General features: G+C 34.7%; 2 protein-coding genes and 1 pseudogene across 4 annotated transcripts; 2 read left to right on the top strand and 1 right to left on the bottom strand.

Moving 5' to 3' along the window:
- Window positions 1-2,777: 2,777 nt before the first annotated feature.
- LOC105110952 (cytochrome P450 734A6-like) lies at window positions 2,778-5,221 on the top strand (annotated as a pseudogene).
- Window positions 5,222-7,051: 1,830 nt separating this feature from the next.
- LOC105110951 (heat shock 70 kDa protein 17-like) lies at window positions 7,052-14,053 on the top strand. Its single transcript, XM_011006166.1, has 15 exons — window positions 7,052-7,169; window positions 7,350-8,176; window positions 8,710-8,942; window positions 9,276-9,435; window positions 10,058-10,303; window positions 10,430-10,563; window positions 10,695-11,034; window positions 11,143-11,304; window positions 11,597-11,671; window positions 11,782-11,882; window positions 12,004-12,073; window positions 12,635-12,691; window positions 12,810-12,871; window positions 13,304-13,376; window positions 13,488-14,053. Exons 2-15 carry the CDS (start codon window positions 7,409-7,411, stop codon window positions 13,704-13,706), a joined length of 2,700 nt encoding a protein of 899 aa, XP_011004468.1. The 5' UTR covers window positions 7,052-7,169; window positions 7,350-7,408; the 3' UTR covers window positions 13,707-14,053.
- Window positions 14,054-14,726: 673 nt separating this feature from the next.
- On the bottom strand, window positions 14,727-19,205 carry LOC105110950 (UDP-arabinose 4-epimerase 1-like). Of its 3 annotated transcripts, none has more exons than XM_011006164.1 (11): window positions 18,721-19,205; window positions 18,192-18,253; window positions 17,414-17,544; window positions 17,073-17,186; window positions 16,756-16,955; window positions 16,531-16,672; window positions 16,107-16,201; window positions 15,725-15,854; window positions 15,460-15,604; window positions 14,896-15,364; window positions 14,727-14,839 (listed from the first exon to the last, which is right to left on the bottom strand). In XM_011006164.1, exons 3-10 carry the CDS (start codon window positions 17,540-17,542, stop codon window positions 15,138-15,140), a joined length of 1,182 nt encoding a protein of 393 aa, XP_011004466.1. In that variant the 5' UTR covers window positions 17,543-17,544; window positions 18,192-18,253; window positions 18,721-19,205; the 3' UTR covers window positions 14,727-14,839; window positions 14,896-15,137. The 3 variants fall into 3 exon arrangements, with proteins under 3 accessions (XP_011004466.1, XP_011004465.1, XP_011004467.1); XM_011006163.1 differs by having other exon boundaries at window positions 18,872-19,204; XM_011006165.1 differs by lacking the exon at window positions 18,192-18,253 and having other exon boundaries at window positions 18,872-19,205.
- Between the last annotated feature and the right edge of the window lie 654 nt (window positions 19,206-19,859).

Below are 19,859 nucleotides of genomic sequence, written 5' to 3'. Positions count from 1 at the left end.
AGTGAACAAGATAACAAATACAAAACATGTTAGTATCAAACATTAAAATCCATGTTAAGTTTTCTTACACCATTAGTGTAACCTTTTCACCTTGACATAATAAACTTAACTAAACATAATGAAAAAAAGAAACATAAATAAATAAGATAAGAACATAATTATATAAGTATAATAAAGAAAATAAAATGCATAAACAAGAGATTAATGTAAACAAAACTTAAGCATTACAAAAATATAAAGAAAGAGATCAAGAACATGATCTTGATCTGAAAACCAAGATGCCTAAATGCATGGCAAATGGCTCCTTTTATAGGCTAAAATTTGAAACCATTGATTTGATGAGTAATTATTGAGTAGGTAACCACATCTTGACTTGGTGACAATCATTGTCTTCTTATTTGAACAAAACGTCATTTATAATGTCAGAATTTTAAAAGTTTTAGAAAATTGTTTCAGATTTCTAACAAAAAAAGAATCGGTGCATTTGGACTTCTAGAACTCGAGATATGGGCTGAACACTAAACAGTATATGGGCTGTAGGACAGATTTTGACTTCTCCATTGTTGCTACACTTTGAACTTGAAAATGACCTTTCTGAATCTTGGACTCTTCATGAAAGTTTTAAACCTATGTCTTAGCCTTCCATCCATATAGACCAGACCTAAATTCAAGTCTTACAGCTCCAGTTATGATCCAATAACCAAATGGTGTTCAAGTTTGGACTAAATTAGCATTTCTTTTCTAAGTTTAGCCCTCTCTTTATCATCTCAATTTCAGTAGTTAAATTCATTAATCAATCCTTTCATTTATATGATAGACCTACATTTAAGATAAATATTTACCATAAATTAAAGGTATCTTATAGTATTATGCATGATATTATAAAACATGTTATAATTAAGGAGTTATTAATACTTTGAGTGCAAAATGATGATATAAAACCTTAATAAAAATACACTTTTAAGTGTCAATCAATATACTAAAATAGTGAACATCAAATATAAATCTTAAAAAATAGATTAGAGTCATAAGGGAAAAGGTGAAGATTACTAATATTCTTTAAACTCCCATAACATCATATTGAGATTTGTATTATTTGGTCATATATATTATATACATGTGGTATTAAACACATGTTACAGTATCATCTTGTTTCCCTTGAAAAGTATGTCTTTATCATTAATATCGTACATATAACAGTTGAAAAATACTCAATGTCTAACTTTGAATTCATCAAAACTTACATATGGTGATAAGGTGATACTTAAAATAATCACTTAAGATCAAATTTCTAGCATTTATTTCAATGATTTCTTTATATATTTTTAATTGAGAAGACATTTTATAAATTAAGCTTGAGCACTTTTTAATTATTCAAATAACAAGTTAAAAATTACCTTTTCTTCTTTCATCACAATATATATATATTACACAGGTGATCTCATCTGTGTGAAAAAAACCAATCTCTTATATATTTTCATAATATGTTTTTAACATATGTCCTAAATACAAATATATATATATATATATATATATATATATATATGTTCTACAACTTATGTAACTAGACATCAAATTATTAATAATAGAAACATTCATAAATATAATTTGGGTGTTTGTGTGTAATCATAATTACTTAACATGTATGTTAAAAACATCTTTTGAAATAGAATTTGTAAATAGATTCCAACCATTTATTGCACACATATGTATTTTATGTTCAGTTTCTTTCTTATGTGCAACCATGTTCTTAACAAAATTATATATTATATTTTATATTGTATGTTTTGTTTTTTTCATAATACTTGGAGTCTTTTATATTAAACTATATATTTTAATTTATCTTTCATATTTTTCATATTAAATTTTAGATGGATTTGTTAGGTCTATGTTCTTTATTTATAAGAATGAAAATTGCATATACTTAGAAACCATAGTAAATATCCAAGACAAATAAAATAAACATATAAAAGGAGAAAGATTACTAAAGGTAACATATTTAATTTTTATCTGTTTTTTAATATCTTGCTAGGAATATTAGATTCCTATTGTAGTCTTTAATTAATGTTCACAATCTTTTTTTAATTTATCAGTTAATATATTTTATTAAACATAGATATTTTTCCATTTCTTAATTAACAAATTTAATGATGCCAAAATAACATTCATAATGTCGTACCACGCATGTAACACTGGATCTGATTCCATAATAATTAGTAAATTTTTTTGAATGACTTTACTATTTGACACAAAAATTTGAGAGACTTGTAAAAATAAAACATTACTAGCACAACCTTCTAGATTGCATAAATGGCAAGTGAATCGTTTCTAGATTGCATATATAGCAAGTAAATAACTTACTTCTTCATCTCTCTCACCGATCTATAACAAAAATTTAATGGAAATTTTATAGTATTCATGTTCATTCAATCTAATTTATTGAATTTAAATCGAATAGTCATGATTCAGTGCATGGAAAAAGTTGAAATAACTTACTTCTTCATCTCTCTCACCGGTCTAATCTAAGATATCGGAATTCAAAATGATAATGACATTTGGAATAGGATATATAACCATGTATATGATCCAAATCTACAAAATCCATTACTTGCCATATATATATATATATATAGAAAGAGGGAGTTTTTCCATGTGTATTTTAAAAGGAATTTTCGTGCCATCACTCTATAACCAGTACACAATCCGAGCATATACTGTAGCCAAGTGAATCGTTAAATTTCTACATTTCACGCTAGCCGAACCCTCTCCCTGTAACAATGATGGTTTACACTTTCGTGGGCTACTTCGCAGCAGGTTTGGCTGTTCAGGTTCTTGTTGCAAAGATCTTGAAATTATGCTGGATTGTCCTGTGGAGGCCATATGCCTTGATTGAAAGCTTTGAAAAGCAAGGAATCAAAGGGCCATCCTACTCTATCCTCCACGGTACTCTTCCTGAAATGAAGACCCTGCTAAAAGCTGCGAATGAAGTGATACTAGATACAAAATGCCATGACATCGCTCAAAGAGTTCAGTCGTACTATAATAGATGGTCCGCTGAATATGGTGATCAGCTCATTTCTTCCTCCTCTTTGGTTCTCAGTTTTGCATGCTACTGGGTATTTTAATATTGTTTAAGGGATTTTTCTACACTCCTAAACAATGTTTCTTCATATCAAAACCTATATATTTGTTATAGTTTTGATAATTACTCGAAGAATTACGTGAATATGGATCAATTTTATTCATCTCTAAATGTTGCAACAGTGGGAGCTGTGCATGTACATATACATATAATTCATTTGCACATGTGCAAATACTGTTAATAAAGCATCTATCCCAGACTGTTAAAGGTATAAAACAATATAGAAGATTGAGAACATAGAATCTAGACTCGACTATCTGATTCGATATGATATCAGAGCCTCAAAACCCCCCGCAAATAACCTGTAGCTACCACTTGACAAACCTCGAAAGACGGATTGCAAGCAAGGGGGGTGTTAAAACATCTGTCCTAGATCGAATAACTACAAAAACATAAAAGACTAAGAATAGGCCAGTACCCACCACAAGGGTTAAGCCTTTTGGATGAAACCTGTGTATTTGAGCTGTTAATGATTGATAAAAAGTGATGGAAAATGGAGGCATTTGTTATGATGTATACAGGAGAGGTATTTTTGTTCTGGCGTGGGGTGCAACCAGCATTAAGGATAGCAGACCCTAAGTTAGCCAAGCAGATACTATCAGATAAGTCTGGTGCCTATGCGCAACCACAGTTCGACCACAGATTATTATCATTCGCGGGGAATGGAGTGGGTCAATTGAATGGACCAGACTGGGTTAGACACAGAAGTATTCTCACTCCTGCCTTCACCAAGGACAAGCTCAAGGTATCGAACCTCTGATCTTAACATTATATATTAGTTTTGATGTCTATTATTATTTTAATTTGTTGAGTCTACCATCTTATGACAAAGAGAATGGCAGCATGCACCATAGACATGATTGACGATTGGAAAAATAGGGTTCGTATAGCTGACCGTCAATATATCACGATAGAAATGAGTGAAGAGTTTAAAAAGCTCACTTGTGATGTAATTACTCATACTGCCTTTGGGAGTAACTATGTTGAACGAGGAGAAGTCTTTAAAGCACAAGACGAGCTTATACACCATTGCGTTGCTACTATGGCAGACCTTTACATCCCCGGCAGCCGGTAATTTCTTCACTCAGTAACCTTCCTCTCTTCTAATACAGCTAAGATTCTAAGGGGTGATCTTGTGTGTGCAAAACCCTAGTGATTGCTCATTTTTCTTGACCAAATTTCTTCCTACACCATCAAACCGTCAAATGTGGAAGATGGAAAACAATGTGAACAAATCACCAAGACGCCTAATACAGGGGAGACTAGAGCCGGCCCAAGCTAGAGGAAATTTAGATGGATGTTATGGGGATGATGTACTTGGTTTACTGGTTGAAGCCTCAAAAACTACCAATAAGAGTCTCAAATTGACAATGGATGAAATCATAGACGAGTGCAAGCAATTCTTCTTTTCTGGCCACGAGACCACCACCAAACTATTAACTTGGACCATTTTCTTGTTGAGCTTGCATCAAGAATGGCAAGAAAGAGTGAGGGAAGAGGTGTTGACGGAATGCGGGATGGGAATTCCTGATGCAGATATGGTTTCCAAGTTAAAATTGGTAAACTATACAATAATGTTCTTCTTTTTTAAGTACACCAACAAAGCATATTTTTAAAATCTGATGAAGGGGGCTTTGCTTAATCTGCAGCTGAACATGGTTCTTCTTGAGACTTTGAGGCTGTATTGTCCTGTACTGGAAACCCTCAGGGAGACATCAAGAGCTACGAAACTAGGGGATTTCCAGATTCCAAAGGGTGTGTTCATAACAATTCAATTGGTGCAGCTGCATGGGAGTAAAGAACACTGGGAAGAGGATGCGAACGATTTCAATCCATTTCAAGAATGGAGTATCTCAGGCCCCAAAACACCCAAATGCTTTCCTCGGCTTTGGAATGGGTCCGAGAGCTTGCCTAGGTCAGAATTTCGCGATGCTGGAGGTGAAATTGGTGCTTTCTCTATTGCTTCAAAGGTTTTCTTTCTTCCTCTCTCCAGGGTATAACCATGCACCAGCTAACTACTTGACCATGGAGGCACAATATGGCGTCCCTGCTATTGTGAAGCCGCTTCTTTCAAAATAATCACCTTCCCTTGCAGCACTTCCACAATTTGCCACCTTACTATATATTAGTGAATGAACATGTATAAGATTGAGATCTTCCCCATTCATTGGCTGCATTATTCTGTTCTCACTTAATAAAATACGTATGGACTGTGTCTTAATTTATCATACTCTGTCCAAACTAGTTTGGTCACTTTCATAGCTGCAGTGTAATACTGCAAGAGATTCACAATGTTACTTTTGATGACAAAAAAAAGAAACTTTTGGTGAGAAAAGCCTAAAATTTGATTGGTGGTTTAGAATTACAAGATCTCAATCGCATAGCTCACCATTTGTTAATGAGAAGAATGGATGGATTTTTCTAGAAGAACTTGCAGCAACTAGCTTAAAAATATAATTATAACGCTTTTTTATTATTATTTAATATTAAATCAATTTAAAATTGATTCTTTTAATTAAACTCAGTCTAGAATTTCATAATATATGAATTTTAAAAATTAGCTCAAGTTTAGAAACTTTTCCCATATTATTTTACTTTTTTAATTAGTATTTTTTATTTTATTCTTTAATATTATATTAATTTTTTTATTTAATATTATAGTTTTTTTAAAAATTTTTTAGATGATGATTTTTGTTTTTACCTTTTATTGGCATGACTAAGGTTTAATCAAATTAAATATTTATTTTAAGAAACAAAGTTATTAAACATGATGAGTATATAATTTGTGTTGTGAGATTAAATATTTTAATCTTAGTTATTTTTTAATTAAATATGAAGGTTATGAATTTTCAGGAGCATTAGATATTTGAATAGAAGATGATTCTTCCATAATTTTCATATATTTATCCATAACAATTAATATTAAAAATATATCTAATTAGAGATTCTTTCTTACCTAACTAAATGAATCAAGACTTTGGTTTCTAAGTATTTAATACATAACAAAAATGCATCATGATATATTCTTTATTCATGTCCATTGTAGCAAAACAAATTCATTCACTTAATTAGAATATAAATTTTATAAATTTATTTAAAAAGAACCAAAGCACATGACACGCATTACCAGAATATGTGTTAAAGATTTAAAACTTGTTTTCTGGAACCCTTCAATTAGAAAAGAATTAAAACCTCTTGATCCGAGGTTGTCTTGTGCTGTTAAAACTATTGACATGGCTGTTGTTCTTCTGTGGTTTGATTCGCAGAACAATGGTTATAAATTTGGAAAATTAAGAAGAATATTGGGCAGCAAGTGCAGAGAATACATAAACCTGCAATGCTCAATATTGCTTTTATAGAAAATTGAACTTATAAAATACTGCATAAACCTGCAATGCTCAATATTGATAATTTTATAGAAAATTGAACTTATAAAATACTCAAATTAAATATGTATTTATTTTTATTATAAATTTTATTAGTCAAAATATTTTTTAGACAACTTGCATACATTTTGACTAAAAAAAAAAAATGCATCATTTTATTGCATGTTATATGCTAGATGAAATATAACCACAATAGTAGACAAAAGGACTTAATTGAAAAACATCTAGTATTTCAGGAATCTATGTAATAAAACTGATAGTTTGAGGATCAATATGTCCGTTATAGATGATTGTAGCACTAATTTAATGTTTGCCTAAAAAATTATAGTCATCTTTTTCTTGACTGACTTTAAAATCTTCCACAAACATCTACAACCACCGTAAGCACAACACCAGCTGACGTCTAAAATGTCACCACGTGTACTTTTCTTACACATGGCCGTGTCGTACTGGCCACCGTTTCAAATAAGTTCCCACGTCAACAACCCTCCACTGGTACCCTATATAAAGCCTCCCCACTTTCTCATTTCTTTTGTCTCGTCAACCAAACAGAGCATCAAACACGAAAAAAGAAAAAAAATTGATAACAAATCAGCTCCTTCGCTGTTTCTCTCTGTCTAGGCAATGCAATTCATCTACTGGTATCTATCTCGCTTTCTCTCTATAGCTTTAGCTCTGGCTTAGTTTAATTGTTTTTTTAATTTTTCACAAAATTCCTGTTTGTTTCCTGGGAAAATAAAAACTTGTCTCTAACTTCAATTTCTCTGCAGCCAAACAGAGTTATAATTTATTTATTTTTTCTTTTTTAATTTTTGTTGCAGACGGATTGCTTCCTTCCTTGCTTGCTTGATTGACTGATTATTATAAACACGTGATCAGAATGAGGTTATTAAGATTATGGTTATTACTCTTAATTATGATCGTGTTAAATTCAATTCCGTCGGAATCAGCTGTTTCGAGTATAGATCTTGGTTCAGATTGGCTAAAAGTAGCAGTAGTGAACCTAAAGCCAGGGCAAACCCCGATTTCAATAGCGATTAACGAAATGTCGAAGAGAAAAACCCCGGCTCTAGTTGCATTCCAATCTGGAACTAGGCTTTTAGGTGAAGAAGCTGCGGGGATTACTGCACGGTATCCGGATAAAGTGTATTCGCATTTGCGTGATATGTTAGGGAAAACTTATGAGCAAGTTAAGGAGTTTTTGGAGGCAATGTATTTGCCGTTTGATGTTGTGGAGGATTCTAGAGGGGCAGTTGCATTTTGGATTGAGGATGAGAGTGCAAATGTGGGATTGTATTCAGTTGAGGAGTTGTTGGCTATGATTTTAGGGTTTGCTGGAGATTTGGCAGAGTTTCATTCGAAGGCTGTGATTAAGGATGCAGTTGTTAGTGTGCCTGCATACTTTGGGCAGGCGGAGAGGAGAGCATTGGTTCAGGCAGCACAGTTGGCTGGGATTAATGTGCTTGCTTTGATTAATGAGCATTCTGGTGCTGCTTTGCAGTATGGTATTGACAAGGATTTCTCTAATGGATCGCGGTATGTTGTGTTTTATGACATGGGTGCAAGTAGCACTTATGCTGCGCTTGTGTATTTCTCGGCTTACAATGCTAAGGAGTTTGGGAAGACTGTGTCTGTCAATCAGTTTCAGGTAAATTTAATTTAATTGGTATTCAGTGATTATTTAGAATGTTATGTTTGTTATATGGTGGCTGTTCTGATGTTACCCAAAAAAAAAAAGTTCTGATGTGCATTTTGTGTGTTTTAGGATGTTTTGCTTTCCATAAATGATGGGATGCACTGCATATTGGCTCATTATTTTGTCATAGGTTTCTCTGTCTAGAAAATGGTTTAGTTTAATGTGTGGTAATATGTGCAAAGGAAGAGGAAAAAAAAGAAGAAGGATACAAATTGGGTATGGATATTAAAATAGAGGGAACTGGAAAGTGGATACTGAAAAGAAATATGTGACTGAAATGCTGCACTGTGGTCATTCTTCGTAGTTTAAGATTGTGGTTGCTCATTCTGATCTGAATCATGATGTGTGCTGGATGCTCGCCACTACTATTTTAGTATCCTGAATATTTTTCATTTCCATCCTTGTTCTATATAGTTTGTTGTACTTATTATGGATGCCTTGTTCAGTACTCCTAGCAATCCTGTTACTGTTTGATATATTTCCAGGTTAAGGATGTCAGATGGGACCCAGAACTTGGAGGTAGGAGTATGGAATCAAGGTTGGTGGAGTTCTTTGCTGATGAGTTTAATAAACAAGTTGGGAGTGGCATTGATGTGAGGAAGTCTCCAAAGGCAATGGCTAAATTGAAGAAACAGGTGAAACGTACAAAAGAAATCTTGAGTGCAAACACTATGGCTCCTATTTCAGTTGAATCCCTCTATGATGATAGGGACTTCAGGTCAGTGGATTCTTAAGTATTCCTTACTTTTTATTCATGGCAAGGTTTTATGCATGTGCAATTTTTGTCTACTGCCATGTTGCACTTCCTCTTTGCCCCCTGAACAAATGTCCTTGTGCATATTTATGGGAATTTATCTTTAACTTCTTATACTATGAACTTACTCCTCTTTGTTAGTGAGGAAATTATTTTAATTGACTGTGATGTTATTAAGATATGAATGCATACTGGTGGTTAGGTACTTTGTTGAGCTTGATGCTTGTATTTCAGTGGCACCTCTGTGGATTTCCTTGCCCAAAATCACTCAAATCATTATCTTTAATTTTCTTCCAGGAGCTCCATAACACGTGAGAAGTTTGAAGAGCTCTGTGGAGACCTGTGGGACAGATCTCTTGTGCCCATCAAGGAAGTTTTGAAGCATTCAGGTCTGAAGGTGGATGAGATATATGCAGTAGAGCTTATAGGAGGTGCTACCAGAGTGCCTAAGTTGCAGGTTGGTGCTATCTTCTTCAATTTTGAATAAGCCCATGAAAACTGATAATGCTGCATAGCAATAGTTAGAATAAACTTAATGTATAGGTGTTTAAAGCAAAGTATTTTTTTCTAGTCCATTGGTTGGTGTAGTGCAATAATAAATACCATCATTGTGTGTTGCCTCCATTATTGATCAGTTTTGGCCATCTTAGTCTATTTCTAGCCATTTTGACAGTTTTGTCCCCAAATGAAGTTTCAGCTTATCAAGCCCCCTTGTGTCAGCTGCGAATATATCATTTTTGGTGGTCCAACTTCCAAGCTTTGTTCTTTCTGTTTTTATTTGCTTAGATCTCAGAGATCTAATATCTAGGATAAGAATCGTTCCTTTATATTTTAAAACCTGAATTGTAGGAGAATGATTACAGCCTTAAAAGAAGGGGATGAGAGTAGTTTTGTTTTTAGGCCTTTTAGATGTTAAGAGCTGAAGTAGCTCTTAAGTATCTGGTCAGCATTTTCTCCCTATGCCATGGACGTACCTGTGTTTCAAATTGCATGTCCCTTCAATTCTTGAGTTTCTTTATTTTCATATCTGATTTTCATTAAGGATGCAAATCATAGAAATCTCCTTTGGCACATAACAGGCTAAGCTCCAGGAATTTCTTGGAAAGAATGAACTGGACAAACATTTAGATGCTGATGAAGCTATAGTTCTTGGTTCGTCCCTGCATGCTGCAAATTTGAGTGATGGAATCAAATTGAATCGCAAGCTAGGAATGGTTGATGGTTCATCATATGGATTGGTGGTTGAGTTAGACGGGTCTGATCTGCAGAAAGATGAGAGCACCAGGCAGTTGCTTGTGCCAAGGATGAAAAAACTCCCCAGTAAGGTAAATAACATTGTGACATGACTATTGTGTTAGAGATGGATAATCAGAAAAACCATTTTGATGGTCCAAATGCATCAAATTTTCCTTTCTGGTTTTGCTTATTATGTCTCGATTGATTTGTAACAGATGTTCAGATCCATCATCCATAAGAAAGACTTTGAAGTTTCACTGGCATACGAGTCTGATCTTTTACCACCTAGTGTTACCTCTCCTATATTTGCGCAGTATGCTGTATTTGGCCTGACAGAGTCAAGCGAGAAGTAAGGATAGCTATTCTCTGAATCATATGTAGATGTATATAATGCTTCAATGCTAGTAAGTTTTCAAGTAATTTCTTCACATAATCTCCTAACATCACATTTATCTTCTGTGTCTTCCTTGTGTTGTCTAGGTATTCATCTCGGAATTTGTCCTCCCCCATCAAGGCAAATCTGCATTTTTCTCTTAGTAAAAGTGGAATTCTTTCATTGGATCGTGCAGATGCTGTTATTGAAATATCAGAATGGGTGGAAGTTCCTAAAAAGAACCTGACTGTAGAAAATACGACGACTACCTCCCCAAATTTAACACTTGAATCTGACACTAAGAACACTACTGAAGAAAGTGATGTAAATTTGAATTCTGATGGTGTGACTGACAACTCATCCAACAATAATGTTGAAGGACCAAGCACTACTGAGCCTGTTACAGAGAAGAAGCTAAAAAAGCGCACTTTTAGGGTTCCCCTGAAGGTGCGAACAAGCTAGCATTATTAAAAGTCTCTATTGCATGGTAGAAAGTTTTCTGATAGAGTGTTTTACACCTTTCTTGTTGCTCATTTCTGTTGTTTATATTTCTAGATTGTCGAGAAGACAGTGGGACCTGGAATGCCTCTGTCCAAAGAATATCTAGCTGAAGCTAAAAGAAAATTAGAAGAATTGAACAAAAAGGATGCCGAGCGAAGAAGAACTGCTGAGTTGAAAAATAATTTGGAAGGATATATATATTCTACTAAAGAAAAGGTTTGAAGTCTTCAATCAATTCAACTTTTTTACAGAAATAAAGATCAGACATTTCCATTTCTTTTGATGACCATCTTTTGGGATCTTAAACATGATCTAGGTGTTTCTTACAAATTTATATTCATCTCTATGCTTGGGTGATATGGTTAAGATGGCTCTGGAACCAGTAATTGATTTGATTACTATTAGAAATTTAGAAATTTTCTTCTATTGATCATTTTGTTATTGGATATGATTAGTCAGCATTCCATTTCCTTTAATTTATTGTTGATATCCTTACTCATGGTGCCAGCTTGAGACATCTGAGGAGTTTGAGAAAATTTCTACCGCAGATGAACGGAAATCCTTCATTGAAAAGCTTGATGAGGTGAGTCTTTTTCCTGGTTTTTCTTTAGTGTTTTTAGGAACTTGAAAGGGTTTGTCATTTTAACTTCTCTACTTCAATTTGTGATGTGGGAGCATGTTGTACTTTTTTAGGTTCAAGAATGGCTATATACAGATGGTGAAGATGCCACTGCAAAAGAGTTTGAGGAACGCCTTGATTCACTAAAAGCTATTGGTGACCCAATATTTTTCAGGTACGACAGTTTCTGGTTGTAATTTTGACCTCTGCTATGATGCCAACTGCTGTTATTTATGCAAGTGTTGAGCTTGGCTATTTGAATTAGTTATTCCTAACTTATGAATGTTTTGATATAGGTATAAAGAACTGTCAGCAAGACCAACAGCTATAGAGTTAGCTCGAAAGTATCCTGGTGAGCTGCAACAGGTACTTCAGATACTGCAGTTCAAACACCTTTTATACGATAGGTTTTTCTTTTCTGGGGCTTGGATATGTTATCATTCAGTATTGCCATTACCGCCATGAAGCTGACAGAAAAACTAGGCTGGAAAAATTGATGAACATACAAATAATCAACTAATGTCTTTTGCTGGAAATACTCCCCTGTCATGTGGTATTTAACTATTTTTCCTCCTTTTTTCAGTTGTTTTTCCCATAATCTCTGTCGCTTTGAAAACTTAATGCAGGATTCGTTCTTAAAAAAAATTTGCATGCCATATATTCTCTCTTCTATGTAATCTGTTGCATTGGTTTCTTGAATTGAAAACTGTAAAAACTTGGGACAGAGGAAACAGCGTCTTGATATTTAGTATTCCCTCTATTTGCTTGGACAAAAGTGAAATACTGAAACAGGAAAAACTAACGAAACTGGAGCTTTGATAGACTGCAGCTTTTCAGAGATTGACTTAATTATTATGTTTTCTATGTGGCTTATTTGAAGACATCATAATTAATCACATTGACCTTTTCTTTTTTCACTGGCTGCAGATTGTAAAGGGCTGGGAGACAAAGAAACCTTGGCTTCCAAAGGACAGAGTAGATGAGGTGTTTTTCACATCTACTCTTACTTGGTCTCTTCATGAGATTTTGTTGGATCTGCTTAAGATTGGAACAGTGTTCAGCAATGCTTACATCTGGATATTGTGTTTGTGTGGTTTTGCAGGTAGTGGGTGATGCTGACAAGTTAAAGAGTTGGCTGGATAAAAAGGAGGCAGAACAGAAGAAGTAAGTTTTCACTGCTCTGGTTTTTAGTATGTCTTCCTTTTTCCTGAAATTTTTTATCGTTATGCTTGCGCGCGCGCGTGCACACATGTATGTATTGTTTTAGATTTAGACATGTAATTCTCTGTTGCTGCTTGCAAAATCCTAGTTCAAGTTATAGGAAGCACTGATGCACACATTCTTTAGCATTGTTGAATGTGCTTATCTCTCTCCATGGCAACCAATTTCTTTTGTTGTATTGAATTTGAAAGAAAAGGTATCCCTAATATGCCTGCAAGTCATGTGGCATGATATAGCATTCTAGACATGTTCTCCTCCTCCTTTTTACTCAAATTGTAGGAATAATACTTCTGCTTATAAGATGGAGATCTTTATTATTTTCTTGCTTTTGGGCTTGTGCAAAATCAAGTGACTTTCCTTCTCATATCTGAACAGGGCCTCTGGCTTCAGCACACCAGTATTCACATCTGAAGAAGTATATTTGAAGGTGTTCAGTCTGCAAGAAAAGGTATCTCTGCAAGTCTTTGCAACTCCTTAATTAAGAAATAAAAATTAGATACTGCTGCAAGTCTTCCTTGCCTGTACCATTTCAATTGATATTTGATTGCTGTTTGCATAGGTTGCCAGTGTTAACAGAATTCCCAAGCCAAAGCCTAAGAAGAATGAATCTGAAACCAGCAGCAATAAAACAAGCAGCGCTGATTCAACTTCTGGCGAGACTCCTGAAGAGGAGAAACAAACAACAGACTCGAATGGTTCCGCTGATGAAAAATTCAACCCAGATGGATCGACTGTTGAAGACGTCAACCCAGAACCCGAAGCTCGTGATGAGTTATGATTAAACTGGAATGACCTGGAGGATTCTGAGTTTAAAGTATGGAGGCCGTATACGAAAAGATGGGGGGGGAGACGCAACACTGCAATTTTAATTGACGGGCGCCAATTTTCCCAGGAGGCTGCTGCCTATTCATCATCCCTCATATATAAAGACGTTCCCCTTTGTGTAGAGCTCATGATTATACCCACCCAGATCGAGAGGCATTTTCCGGGAAGCTAGTTTGCCTTGGAGAGATTTTTGATCGATCATCTTTACTTGTTTACAAAACAATCGATAGCTATTCACCTTTCTTTTGAGGAAGAGTATATTCCATTTTCATTATGAAATATAGTTTCTGTTTCCACGTATGATTTTGATCCTGTTTCTTAGTCTTGCCATAATACTCGACAAAAAAGTTGGCTTGCGAGGGAAACCTTAAAACGGAGACACAGGAACTTGTCTCAAACGGATGAGTGTTGAAAGCCATGAAACAAAGGTTTGTGTCAGTTGGTGAACAAGGAAGCCGACATGTGTTCGACCAAAATATAAGAATACCCCACTTAGATAAATCGGGTCAAATCGAAGATGCAATCAAAGCTTTCACTCGATGGAAGAGCTAGAAAATGGAAGGGTCACTGATGCAAGCAAATGCCTCGCAGAAATTTGGTTTCTTGATACATCGGTCGATCAAATTATATGCAAGCAACTTGTATATTAATGTTATATATAAATGATTTTATTCAAATTTATTTTTATATAATAATTTATTTTTCATTTTCTTAATATTAGTTTTAATATTTTCATAGATTTTTTACTGGTGCACATGCAACACTTGTTAAGAAAAAAAAAAAAAGTTCGGCAAAGCAGCAAAGAAAAACTGGTATTGCATTAATGATCGACAATTGAAAAAAAAAAGAAACTTAAGGCAATACGCGTAGTTTCGTTTCTCCTTGTACATTTATTTGTTCTCTACTTCTCTTAATTCTTCTTGAATAAAGTAGGTTAGACTTGTATTAAAAGGCAATTGAGAATGAACATGTGGATTTTGAATAGCGATATACCGTTACATTTAAGAATGTTTTTTTGAAAAATATAGGGGCAACATTTACAAGTTTTAACATACTATTAAGTAGAAGTACAAAATTGATGAAAAATTGTATGCATCCTAATTTACATTGCAGCAATCATCAAGATCATGAATTTTCAGAACTGTTTGCAGGAGTACAATGATACATGTAATTTTATTCCAGCTATATTAATGGCATTTTATACTGACAAGAGATCGTACGTATACATCTATGTATCGATATTGTCAACTATATCAGGCTCTTCACATTATAGAATTTTCCTGCAGCTTCTCGGACCATCAAAATCCTGTGTGCTATCTTCCTGGCAGAAAAGAAATGCATGCTTGAACTCAATTAGGCGACTCCGCAAAGGTTACTAGCAGAATCAACTGTGTCCATAGCCATTCAAATGTGACTTCTGCCATTTCCAAGCATTCTGTAAACTCTTCTGAAGGTCAGTATATTGAGCTGTCCAGTTTAGCTCCTGTTGTATTTTGGAAGGATCACTGAAGACCTCAGCATAGTCTCCTGGCCGGCGATCAAGGTATTCAACCTTTATGTCCACGCCTGTTGCCTTCTTACACGCATCAACAAACTCCTTCACTGATCTGCCTGTGATTGAAAGGAATCATACAATCTTCAGGGTCAAGAAATGCAAGAGAAACTGACACTCGAAACAGAAAAAACAAAAGGACATAGAAAAAAACCTTTTCCAGTTCCAACATTGTAAATGCCAACTTTCCGAGGTTTGGCGTGGGCAAGAGCTTTCACATGGGCATCAACCAGGTCAGTGACATCGATATAGTCGCGTACACATGTGCCATCAGCTGTTTTATAGTCTGTCCCTTTAACCTAAAGCCATTGACAGGAGCAGAAGAGCTTAACTTCCTTGATGTGTGTATGACAATATTATAATTAATATCATGGGGACAAAGCCACAGCACTGAGTTTTCATTTTCTTTTTTAAGTTACCTTGAGTCCAGGTATTATCCCTCGAGCTGCATCAAAACAAGCACCAGAGATTCGGCCATGCTCACGAAGCTCAGGTCGTGGAGCTTCCCCTAATCTTCCTTCTGGGTCAGACCCAATAACATTGAAGTATCTGTAAACATAGGCAGGCATTATTTTGATCAGAATGCTGGCTGCTGGACAAAAATGGAAGAAATATTTCTATGAAACTAGATAAAGAAAATTCATGCAAAATCACTAAATTAAGTATCAGACAGCATGGATAACTCCTTCATAATTGACTTTGAGAAATTCTGCTTAAATGTCTGATTAATATTGTCGGGGTCCTTGAAAGAACATTGAAGATTAAGCAAAGAGAAACAATTGAAATCAGAGCACCACTCGCCTTAGGATCATGACAGCCATGTCAGTGGTGTTGGAGAAGTCAATTATGATATCTTCTGCCATTTTCTTTGCTTTTCCATAGGGGTTGATTGGAAGCTGAAATCATACACCAGTGTAAATGAGTAAAGCATGAAGAAAAATGAGTTATGGAGTCGTTTTGGCCTTGATTCAGAACAATCTTTCAACACAAGAAATCTGAAAATCCTCAGTTAGTAGAACAGGAATGCCAGAGTCAATATCGGTCTACACCTCAAGCAGCTATTCTAAATTTACATTGTTATTGTTTAGTTAAAGAAGGCATTATGAACTAGAAAGCTGAGAAGAAGAGGTTTCTGGCGTGTCATATGGGGATTGAGCTCCAGCATTTGCATATTGGAGTGGAAAAATCTTCATAGTCTAAAACAAAGAATAAAACAGAAACTTGCCTGAGGAGTTTCTTCTCTAATCGGCATCTTAATAGGTTCTCCGTACGTTGCACAAGTGCTCGAATAGATTAATGTCTTCACATTATGTGCAGCCATTGCTTCCAAGACAACCAAGGTATTTGATGTGATATTGTGATAATATCTGCACAGCATGGTGGATTTTAATGTGCTTCTATGGAAAAAGAGTTTTAAGATGGTAGCCGGAGGAAAACATTCTAGGTATACCTAAGGGGCTCAATTGTACTTTCACCAACATATGCAACAGCAGCAAAATGCATCGCAGCATCAAATGCATTTTCGGCAAAGATTTTGTTTACAGCTTTTGCATCTCCTAGGTCAGCATATATGAACTGCAATCTCCCAGGCTCTGGAAATAGCTCTTGAAGAACTTTAACCGCACCGAGATTCCCTCGAGAAAGATTGTCCTGTCAGAGGAGGCATTGAGGTTATAAATCCATGCAGCAAAATCACATGGTTAACTTCAATATCAGAACTCATATGATCAGACAGAAAGTGCTTCAGGTTTCCTGAATAAAGCATACCACTATAGTTACTCGGTATGAATCCTTCAAGAGTCGAAGTGCAGCGTGAGAACCTATGTAACCAGCACCTCCAGTCACCAACACGTGCGTTACGCCTAGCTCATGTTGGGAGAACTGGATATGATTAGGAAAGACAATGTATCACACAACACGAAAATGAGTTCTTAAAGACTCTGATGAAGGATTCACCAACACAGGTGCCCTTTTTCTTTGTCATAGGTGGTAATAAAATCTAACCTCGTAGATAACAAAGTTTGAGATTTGCTACAGATGACAACATGCACATGAATAACAGGCATAGATTGTAAGCACAAAGCTTTGTTGTCAAGATAGTAACATACCATGTCGGGGCTGGTATAATTAGGTGAGTACACTTGCTTGAGCATGACAATGCATACTGCAATGAAGAATGCAACTGCAATAACTTTTCCAGTAGAATTGCTCTTTCTTCTTGAATCCAGGAAATCCATACCTAATGGCTCGAACATAAAATCCACAAATATATTAAGCAGAAACAAACAATCAAAGTTCCAATATTAGATATGATCAAAGAATTATCCCAGTTAACTCATCCTAAAGGTGCCATCAAACTCTACTGATCAGTGAGATTTAAGAACATGAAGTCAGAGCCAAGGATGAAGGGTTGTCGAAAAGGCCATTAACGGAGCCCTTGTGCACCATCAGAAATCGAAAAGCTCACCGGCTTAACTAATCAAGATTAGTAACTCTTAATCTTCTGATTTTAAAGCATAAGAAAAGGCATATGGGATAGTGGTAAGTCTTATGGCAACTAAATCCATCCTCCCAGAGTCTCAGAAAAACATGAAATCTGATTAGTCAATTATATGAAGGAGGTGAACAAGCAAAATCTCTTATGCTGTGTAATCTCTTGGACCATTTTTCCTGATACGCAACAAGAGTCCAATATCTCCAGAATTCTTGTTTGGAAACTAACATCTACATTTTTTTTATCTTTAAAAGCATAAATCCTGTGCCTCGACCACTAAAATGAAAGATGTTAACAAAAATACAGAAAGAAAAGAAAACTTTTGATCACGATGATGAACATACAAAGGAAAAATCAGTCAATACCGCAACCATCAATATGAAAAAGAATACCTTCAAAACTTCAATGATTGATGATAATCAGCCAAAATCACACCTCCAGAATCACACTTCAGCTGAAAAAGTACCCAATTCAACTCAAAGCTTTCATGAACTGAACATATATTTCACGGTCTATATATCTAAGCTTATGATCATCCTACAATCCCCCCCCCCTTAAATGAAGAAATCAATATAAAGTAAACCGAGTATCTGTCCCATTTAAATTAGGCATTTTAGAGTCTAGGCCTAGTATCTGTCCTAAGGAATCTTGAACGATGCAAGGATTTAAAGGAGAACAAAGAAATTGACTTTAAAAGGACACAAAAACAAGACAACCTAAGAATAGACATCAAAAATAGAACAAACACAAGATTTCCAATTCGTTATATCCTAAGAAAGCTAAATATTTAAAGAAGAATAAAAAAATCCCACCAACAAATTTCAGCTAAAACGTTAATTCCAATACTAGTCTGCCAAACAGAATCAAAATCAGATTTTTCATTCAGAAATTAAAAAACCAATCACTTCTACAGGAACCCACCTAAAATCCAACCAGAAAACCAACAAGACTTTGCAGTTCCGATTTAAAAAAACAGAGAGAGAGAGAGAGAGAGAGATGGCCAATAGGTTGAAAGGGAGAGGAAAATAGAATCAGAACATAGAAACTGGCTAGAAAAGAGTATACAACTAACCAAAGAATTAGACAACCTCTTCAGTGATTTGAAGAGAACATGGAACTAGCCAAAGAATTAGACAACCTCTTCAATGATCTTAAGAGAACACCAAAGACACCATACAAAGTGTCAAGGATTGACAGAGTGATTCTGAAGACAAGTAGCAGAAATATTATAGGAACATTTAAAGTCAAATCATGAGGTTTTAAAATGAAGGACGTTGAGTTTTCTAAATGGAAATGAATAAAGAATGGAAAGGTGGTGAGGATGTGAAGGGAAAAAGGTTAAAGATTTTGAAAATAGTCGAGGAAGGGATGATGAAACCGCCATAGATGTGAGAAGAGATGACTTGGACCAAGTCAAGTGGTCCTCGTGGATATTTTATATGCTTTGAATTGAGAGGGAAAACTAGACAATGATAGCTGTGCATTTGCTCAAATCAATTTCTGTCCACCTTGAGATTATTATTATTATTATTATTATTATTTTTCCTCTGGAGAAGTTTCTCTTTAGAAGAAAGTTAACTAATATTAAATTATAAATCAAATCTTTAATGCCGTGTTTGTACATGTGATCCATAGTAATGTTTTTGGTATTTTGTTTCGAATATAAATTTGAAAGTGGCTGATTAATTAATATACATCACAATTTTACACGTAATTTAATTTTAAAATCTTAATTAAAAAATACTATAATTTATAAATTTATAAATTTATTTTTTAAAACTGTATCTCCAAAAACTATTACAATATGAAACATACAATTGTGTCTTTTATGATTAGTGAGGTTATTGGTACATTAGAGATATCATTATTATTGAACTAAATTAAAACAAAAAAAATTGTGAGAATTTTACTCTTTATAATCTATTTTTTAACCATGAATGAACTTATAAGCAAGGCTTAGCTTTTTTTTAAATACCATTATTTAATGTATTTTTTTTAATTTCTAGCTATTTTTTTATATCAAATATAAAAATATAATAAATCAAAATAAAACAGGTCAG

The sequence above is a fragment of the Populus euphratica genome, unplaced genomic scaffold, assembly GCF_000495115.2.
Source record: "Populus euphratica unplaced genomic scaffold, PopEup_1.0 scaffold270.1, whole genome shotgun sequence".
NCBI lineage: Eukaryota > Viridiplantae > Streptophyta > Magnoliopsida > Malpighiales > Salicaceae > Populus > Populus euphratica.
The sequence above is the reverse complement of the archived record's forward strand: the minus strand, read 5'-3'. Positions and strand labels throughout refer to the sequence as shown.

Coding starts and splice junctions, on each gene's coding strand:
- LOC105110951 (XM_011006166.1), top strand. CDS start 7,409: ATGAGGTTATTAAGATTATGGTTATTACTCTTAATTATGATCGTGTTA. Junction 12,692..12,809: donor CAAAGGACAGAGTAGATGAG/GTGTTTTTCACA, acceptor GTGGTTTTGCAG/GTAGTGGGTGATGCTGACAA. Junction 12,872..13,303: donor AAGGAGGCAGAACAGAAGAA/GTAAGTTTTCAC, acceptor ATATCTGAACAG/GGCCTCTGGCTTCAGCACAC.
- LOC105110950 (XM_011006164.1), bottom strand. CDS start 17,542: ATGGATTTCCTGGATTCAAGAAGAAAGAGCAATTCTACTGGAAAAGTT. Junction 16,673..16,755: donor AGTACAATTGAGCCCCTTAG/GTATACCTAGAA, acceptor CATGCTGTGCAG/ATATTATCACAATATCACAT. Junction 15,605..15,724: donor GGATAATACCTGGACTCAAG/GTAACTTAAAAA, acceptor CAATGGCTTTAG/GTTAAAGGGACAGACTATAA.